This window comes from Ctenopharyngodon idella, chromosome 16 (assembly GCF_019924925.1).
Source record: "Ctenopharyngodon idella isolate HZGC_01 chromosome 16, HZGC01, whole genome shotgun sequence".
Classification (NCBI taxonomy): Eukaryota; Metazoa; Chordata; class Actinopteri; order Cypriniformes; family Xenocyprididae; genus Ctenopharyngodon; species Ctenopharyngodon idella.
In genome coordinates this window covers 29,802,501-29,811,261 of record NC_067235.1, presented here as the reverse complement: position 1 = coordinate 29,811,261, position 8,761 = coordinate 29,802,501, and the positions used below count along the sequence as shown (strand labels likewise).

The 8,761-nt window shown below is 37.8% G+C and overlaps 1 protein-coding gene across 14 annotated transcripts in view; it reads right to left on the bottom strand.

Moving 5' to 3' along the window:
- Nucleotides 1–236: 236 nt before the first annotated feature.
- syngap1b (synaptic Ras GTPase activating protein 1b) overlaps nt 237–8,761 on the bottom strand; it is a 135,940-nt gene continuing 127,415 nt past the window's right edge. For 8 of the 14 annotated variants that reach the window (XM_051865509.1, XM_051865508.1, XM_051865510.1 and 5 more), the window contains one exon: nt 237–5,211. In XM_051865509.1, the coding sequence (XP_051721469.1) occupies nt 4,930–5,211 (282 nt within the window). In that variant the 3' untranslated portion in view covers nt 237–4,929. Of the gene's footprint in view, nt 8,474–8,761 lie in introns of all 14 variants that reach the window. The other 6 variants (XM_051865511.1, XM_051865519.1, XM_051865517.1 and 3 more) reach the window with 4 other exon arrangements.

Sequence of the window (8,761 nt, the reverse complement as noted above, 5' to 3'; positions counted from 1 at the left end):
TACATATAGACTGATTCATTGATTGATAGATAGACTGATTGATAGATAGATTGATTGACTGATAGAGATGATTGATTGATTAATAGATTGATTGACTGATAGATACATAGATAGATGATTGATTGATAGATAGATACATAGATAGGCTGATTGATTGATTGATAGATAGACTGATTAATTGATAGATAGATAGATAGATGATAGATAGATAAAAACATCATTCGCAATATCATAAATGAATTCAATAAGAATTTATTTCTTTATTCATCTGTTTAATTGATTTAATTTCTATAATTAGCCCACCCGAAAAATATAAATTCAGATTTATTCAAAAAGAAATGAAAGTCTTCAACAGCTTTGAATAAACTAAAGAATGATGAAATGATAACAGCAGTCATTATATTATTACAATAATAACCATAATTCAATAACCAGAATATCAACATTCATAACAAATCCAAAAAACATTGGCAATACACTCTGACATACCACTCTTTCTATTAATATAATATATACAAAAAGAAATAAAATTCCCAAGTGTCTGCCCTTTTCAAAAATGGAAATTTAGGGGCGGGGCTTATGGCTTGTCAAGAAAGATGACTGTGATTGGCTTATGGCTGACAAAGATCAACTGAAGTTTATTAGAAAGAGGCACATCATGGGAACTCCATTCATTTACAGGGGACAAAGAAGCGATTACTTGCATGGAAGAGTTGCTAGGCAAGTAATGAGGGAATAAAGCATCAAGCCATATAAAAGGTCAGTATAGTAAAATGGGAACGTCTTCTCACAAGAGCAACCTTCTTACGGCGATCCAAAAAAACCTCATCTGATGCACGGCACCGCATTGAAATTGAAAGCAAGAGGAGATGCAAAAGCTGCAAAGATTAGCCGGTGACTTATGTCTGGAAAAGTTGATATATGCATACATACGGTAGGTATTAAGCCTATATATTTATGTACAAGCATTGCTTGGTCACCCAGAACCTGTTACAAAACACCTCAATCAGTGAGAAAATGAGTGCAAGCTTTAGACTGGCGAACCACGTGGCGGACTCACGGCGATGCATCGTAGGTTTCAGGCTGCGTACAATCAGCCCGAGCAAAAAGTGCTTCGAAGACATCCGCCGACGAGTCGCCAACTTGAGTTTTAATTCCCACAAAGTTCCGTTATGCTTTTTCTTGTCCACATATTGAGAAAAAGGGAAATCGGTGTAAAAGAACACATTCTGTACACTGCATATACAAACATACCTTATGTACAAATACATATATATATATATTTATATTGTATAACCATACATCCAGTATATACACAAAAGACTGTACACACACTGTATATACACACAGTCACCCACAACATTATTCGACCTGCATGATCTCTCAACATTTATATTTTTGTCTAGTGGTGTAAAAAGGAAGCAGAGAAATGTCTGTGTTGCCCGGCAATGGCGTCCAATGAAAGGAAATAAAGTTAAATTTAAAACAGCAACTTGGCTTCGCTTTGCAAAACTACCCACAATCCTACAAACGTTCCAAATTTCTAAATAAGAGGATTCCACATCCAAACAGTGTCGTCCATAAAATCAAGAACTCCACAGCGAAACGAAAAAGAGTTAAAAAGTAAAAGAATCCATCTTTCTTTCACATACAAAGGAGTTGCAGGGGATCCAGGACGTACAGTAGCAAAATGCGGGAAGGGGGAGCAGGTAAAATAACAGGTTGTCGATATTTCTTTGCAAGGAGATTGTCACAAATTCACGGATCTAAAAAGGATTATTTTCAGTTCTTTTCTCACATTACCAGCATGTAAATATGTGATTTCATCTGGGTGAGGTCCAGTCAAGAAGTAGAAAACTGCCAGGAAACAAAAGTTCGGATATTTCCAGCCTCTTACCAAATCCGCTGAAGGGCAAATCAGCGTCTCTTGAGAAAAAGAAAAAAAAAAGGCTGGGCATATTCAGTTTCCCCAAAATAAAAGACATGGTTGAGACAGGCAGGCATGACAGGCAGAGCTAATGTGGCATATGAAGATCATAATGAGAAGAAGTAGAGGATTGTTCAATATCCTACATGTAGTTAGTAAAGAACCTAAAAAACAGCACCTTTGAGATTGATCTGATCCACAGAACCTCTCCAGCTCTCTCAAGGAACCGCTTGCGCTGCATGCGACGTCATCTCTCGTGCTGTTCAGAGGCACGTCTGACAGATGTTAAGCATCCCAAACTGTCATCATGTCAAATTATATCAGAGAGAGGGCACATCAGAGGAGGGGAACCTATATTTTTTTTCTTTGGATCGGCTCTGGCACTGAGTCAAAGCCTCAGTTTCCCCTCTGTCAACCAACCGAATCGCGTGACAGCGCCCTGGAATTAAACCCTGGCCAACCTGAAGAATGTCCTTGGTGAGGCCTCCAATTAGGTTCCAGATTGTCCTCCATGAAGCTTTGTGATTGGCTGGAGATGCAGGGAAAAGAGGAGGTGCTTGATGAGCCGCTGACCAATCACTGCTACTAATCTCAGAGAAGAAATGGACTAACTACCAAAACAGGCAGCTCAACTTAAAATGTGTTTTTTTTTTCCAGTTTGCATTAAACTGTGAGGCAATTGAAAGTTTACCTGAGTCATTCGATTCTACGTCTGAGGTATATTCATGTCATGGCACATTTATCAGCCGATAACCCTGTTATCCCATTTCTCTTAACCGCTTTTGGGACATAAACAAAATTGCCTGTTGATTATTACTAAATGGAGTAGAAGTCACTTAAAGATAGCCCTCGAAGCTCTTAAAAGCTAAAATGGCAATCAGTCCATTCTCCTCTCTAGTGCCTTCCCAATCTTTAAATATTACAGTACAGCTCAGTGTTTTTATTGTGCAGTTATGATTTAAGTCTCCTCGCTCTCATCTAGGCCTGCTGTATTGGTGTAGCTGTATTACATACAGAACTTGAGTAGTTTTCAATGCAACAACAAGGCAATCAGCAATGAATTGGGTTACAAATGAATGACTTGTATCAGTGAAGCCACGTGAATGTCTTGAGTCTGTAGAAACATGACAATGAACTGATTAATCGTAAAACAAACAATAAAACGGAAGCTGTAGTGAACGATGAGGAATACAATCAGTACCAGATGGCAGTGATACTCAAATGAAGAATTATAGCTAGCAATATTTCTGTACAGTACATAAGATCTGATTTTAGCTATCTAACAAAAAATTTGCCATTCGACGGCACCAAAAACTACATTAGAGATGCTTGAGCAACTTTAAAGTCAACGTGAAATCAAAATTGGCCCTGTATGCTTTTAAAAATGCACGTTCTTGGTTTTATTATTCATAATTTGTAGCTTTCGTGTTGCTCAAACAGTACAGCGTGGCAAAGCCAATGTCATGGGTTTGATTCCCAGAGGAGGCATGAATTGATAAAAGCTTTACCTTGAATTCAGTTTGGATAAAAGCATCTGCCAAATGCATAAATGTAAATGTAATGAGTATTTGGTGAAAGTCACTGTTTACTTTTTCAATGCACCTCATTCTTGGTCTTATTATTTATGATGATTTGGTGCATGGTATTCTATATTAAAAAAAAAAACAGGGTTGTTTTCATAATCTTTTAACAAAATATAACTTGCACCACCTCTGAAAAAACATCACAAATCTGTTTAAATTGAATTTTCAGCCACTGAAATCCATTACACCCATTTTTACAATCCAATAAATTCCTAAAAGTTCAAATTTACCCATTTTACTCAAAAACATGTCACATTATAGAGGTAAAATTGGTTGTTTTCAAGTTGACTTTGAGTTTAAAAAGTCTTTTAAGACCAAAAAACACACAAAGTTCTGCTTATTTGAAATATCAGCTCATCATATCCATTTTGAGGAAAACGCATCTGTATAAAAAATGCCTTATGACCACAACTGCATTCTGGCCTAGCATCTTGTTTTAAGAAAAAAGACAAAAGGGTTTTGACCTGACAGAGATCACCTCACGCTCACCTCACGCTGCACACACACACATACACACACTGAAAGAAAGTCAAAATTGGCCTGTAAGGAGATGAATGGGAGGACGAAGACATACTGTATATGAACAGTTAGGACGATGACAGAATGGGAGGCGGTGATGTAACACAGAGCAATGCTTTGTGAATCCATAGCACCAGTTAAATACACATAGGTTCTGAGATTGAGAAGAGAAAACATTGCACAAGTTCAGTCTAGTGAGGCAATTCAAAGACCACAAGCACTTTCCAGACATTGTCCACAAAAATCCGAGCCACGGTCGGACTCCAAAGCTCGACATTTTCAGCATAACATTGAGGCAGAAGAACACATCAATCTTTCCTAGATGAGCAATCTCGAGAAGAGAGTGGAGTTTGCACAACCATTTCTGTAATTCTGCCATCATTATTCTTGTGTTCGTTTGAAAACCCTGTCTAGAGATACAGAAAGGCACTAGGGAAGCCAGATGACAAGACAAAATTCCCAAGACAAAGCTGATGTCTGTTCGTGGGTCAAATTGGGATCTCTATACACTTCGAAACATACGTATAAGTTTGTTTGCCCACCATTCCCGGGGTTGTTCCCGGCTCTTTTTTTTTTTTACACAATATGAGGGAGCTCAGTCAAAAACCTGGAACCTGAAGCAAGCACTTTCCAGTGGTTTAGATGACCTGTGGTGGCAGAGGTACTGTACGTGCATGGGGCTTTTAAATTTGATCCAAAGAAAAAGTGATGTCAGAATAACATATCGGATCCAATGGAGAGCCCTTTTGTTTTGGATGGTGCAAGTAATGTCCCGCCTCCCACTTGTCCTCAGTCTAATGTACAAAAAACAAACAAAAAGAAAACAACCGCTGAAGATTCATCCTTATAATGGGGATGACAAAAGATGTGACTTTTTCTTCAGAATTCCTAAAAATTTTCTCAGATTTGGTCAACGTTGTTATTGACCTGCTCCCCCTCCGAACTTGCCCTCGGTGCTGTTGCTGATTTTTGGTTGCCGGGGAGCTCTCCGTTAGGCCGGAGTTGTGCGTGAGGAAGAGAACGAGGAGGGGGGGCTAACGGGAAGGACAAGATTCCATTCGGGGGGGATCGGGTAGAGGATTTGTCCGAGGGAGAGACTCCAACATAGCCAGGAGCGCTGGTCATTTCTCCTCCAAAACTCACACCGGGGTCTGCTGAACCCAAGGCGGAAAGCTGCTTTTCCTAGCGAGACAGAGAGAGAGAGGAAAGGGGAGGAGAAGAGAGAGAGCAGGCGGAGGAGGAGGGATGGAAGGATGAAGATTCCACAAAAAAAATCAAATGGAATGAAAAGGAGTTCCCATGACAAGTAGATCGATCGGGAAGTACAGAACAGGAAGATCAAAGAAAATGGAGGTCACAGGGTCAGAGTGAGAGAGCGAGAGAAAGAGAGATTTGAGGTGACGAAGGATTGGAAGAGCAGTAAAGGAGGAATAAAACAGGAGCATGAGTTGTACAGCAGAGGAATGAGAAATATCCATAGAAACGCTCAGGGAAAGAGGGATAGACACAAAGAAAAGGAAGAGAAAGGGATGAGGAGGGAATTACAAATGCTGTTGATACACTTGTGCTTTTGTGAGGTTGCACTGCAGAAGACCAGAGTGGTTGTCAGTGACAGAACGATTCAAGTCCTAGTTATTGGATTTTCTTTGGTAAATATACCCAAAATGTGATTTTAAGTAACAAGAGCAATTTATTTATTGATTATTTACTGATTTATTTATTTTGCATTAAAGGGGTCATAACTTTTTTTTTACTTTCAACCATTTAATTTTTTTGTCCACTGTTTTTGGATCAAAAATATATATTGGATCATTCAATTCTTCTTATGGAAAGTACCAATTATCAAATATGTAAAATGGCTATGCAACATTTCCCATAGTTCACAATCATTTTACTTCAAAGATCAGAAACTATGATTACTCATGATATGACCCCTTTAAAATAACAGCTGGCAGTAAAAATGCTGAGTGCATAAAAGAGACTTATACTGAGCATGCAACTGATGCAACAGTGTGATCAACTGTAAAGAACACAGGAACTGAGAATGAATATTTATGTGGAATATAGGTGCTTTTTGTTCTACTATCACAAGCATATCTGGACTGTTGTGACAGTCTGCATTTGCAACAAATGTGCTTGACAGTGTTATGCCAGCCCAAAGGGCTCTATGGAACAAATCATGCTTCGTTTATATTCTGTAAAAATAAGAACTGGAAGATCTCACAAATAACTTTACTATCTTGAGGTGATTTAGATTAAGTTGCAACCTATCTACTACTTATAAATGTTTTATTTAAAATAGTTGATATTATATTGCATGATAATACAATTTTGATATTTTATATCAAAATGTACTTGTTCAAACCAAAACAGTGTCAAATCCACTATTTAGAATTTCAGGGAGTTTTCACACTTGGTCTGAATCTGAGTTCGGTTTCTAAGTTACAATTCTGTTTCGAAACGCTGCACGATATTGTCATCAACATGTTTACCACTTAACTAGATAAGAATTCACAAGCAGAAATCAGAAAAAAATGTGCTGTTCATATTGTTTTTATTAACCCTTAAAGACAGATTTACCAGGACTCAGGTTAATTAAGCAACATTGCATGAGCAAGAGTGCTGTTTTTCTAGACAAACATCACAATCATGAGAAACATATATTTTAGACACAATATTACCATATACTTGTCTTATTTTGCTATAAGTTCCAAATCCGGTGTTTCAAGCAACACAAAGTAGCCAGTTTCATTCCTGAATGATTCAGTGTTTTTGAAGGAATTGGGTGAATGAGTCATTGAATCACTCATATGGCTGCATTTTACTCCACTTTTAGACATCCGAAATCGCATACTCTCTTGAGTAGGCACTTATTTTGAATAAGTAATTACTTCGTGACCGCTAAAAAAAGTACTATGTTCTATACTCTAAAAGTAATGTGTTGGCTCTACAAAAAACAAAACAAAAAACAAACAAAAACGCAAGTTTTCATCTTGTCATAAGTCAAAAAAAATTTGACTTATGACAAGATGAAAACTTGCGTTTTTGTTTGTTTTTTAACATAACTTATTTAAACTGTATATTTAATGAACAAGTAAGATATTAGTGCAGTCATTGCTTATAGAGTGAATAGTGTTTACCTTCATGTATCTACTCTTCAGCACAATAGTAGCCACAAAAACCCCAACATTACAGAAACTCTTTTAAATGTTAAGCATATCAGCATTAAACACTATAACAGGTCTTTCCCTTCACTAAAAACAAATAAATTAACACTTAATTTCAACATTTATTCTACTTATCCAGTCCTATGCAAAGCATGCTGGGAACTAGAAATCCACTGCCTCATTTCTGAAGTTATTAAGACAACTGTATTAAGTTACTACAACTTATTTTTTTTTAAAAAGCCAATTAATGCAGAAATTTGAGTTTCCCCGGAACGTGATCGCGAACCAAGGGGACCCCCACTTCCTCTAACTTGTGCTGGGCCCCGTATTACATTTGCCATGTTGTCATTATCACATAAACTACCAGCATCAGTCGCGTCTACCATTCACAAATCCTCTCCTGTGGCCTCATGGGATAGTAAAGTGTCCATCGTAGGCACACTTCAGAATCTCACTGGAAGTAGTAGGTCATCCGGGTACTTTTTGCCTACTCATTTATGAGTACTGTGACCTACTAGGGAAGTATGCAATTTCGGATAGCCTATCGCAAACTTCCCTAAGTACTTCCCCTTGGGGAAATACCCAGCTGCTTGAAGTGTACATCAAAGTAGACTAGCTCCCTCTGTTAAAATTGAGGGGGCGAAGGTCTCCTTGTTTACTTCACGAAGTGGAATACACTTCAAAATGGCGGCGGGCAAGGGAAGTTTGCGAGTGAGTGTCTAAAAGTGGAGTGGAACGCAGCCTTAGTGTTTTTAAATAAATCGTTTGAGTGAATGTTTCAATGACTTACTCATATGGGGTGTACTTGCTTTGTGCCTAAATGAATACGTGTTTTTGAACAAATTGGTTGAGAAAGATTTAGTGAAACAGTCACTGGTCGCCACCTACTGGCAGAACTATGTAACCAGCAGAAAGAGTCACACTGAAAGCATTGCAAATGATATGTCATATTTTCTAAATTCTCTATCTATCAGTATGTTTAAATTATATTGAACTTGGGTCCCCTCCACAACAAAAGTTCAAGTGTGAAAACAACCTCAAGCCCATGTCTGCCACCAAAAAAAAAAAAAAAAAAGTATAGTTTGACTTTCAGATTTTTTGCCATGTGTGGCTGGCTAAGATTCACATATAGTGGAGAGACACCGTTTTTATTTTGCTCTTATCTTCTAATCTTACCTACAGAGGTGCAGTGCAGTGCCAAAAGCAGCCTCAGCTCATTTTATATCTAAATCATGTTCAGTGTGTTTTTCATCATGATCAGTCCTTTTCAGTGAAGTCTGTATTGGGGTGGAAACATTGGAGTTAAATCAACCTAAAGTTAAAGCTGAGGCTAATGCATGAGAAACTCAACAAAACAACATGACAACAACATTTGCACTTCACATTTGTTGATAATATGTTTCACCATTCTAAATATACTCACCTGATACTCGTGTTTGACTTCATTCTTACAAGAATTATAAGTGAAGGGCTCAACTTTAATAGGTTCTATGTTTTTAACACCAAGGAATTTGCTTTGGTTCCAGACTGTTACATTAGCGAAGTGGCTAGCTTTGCTAACATAA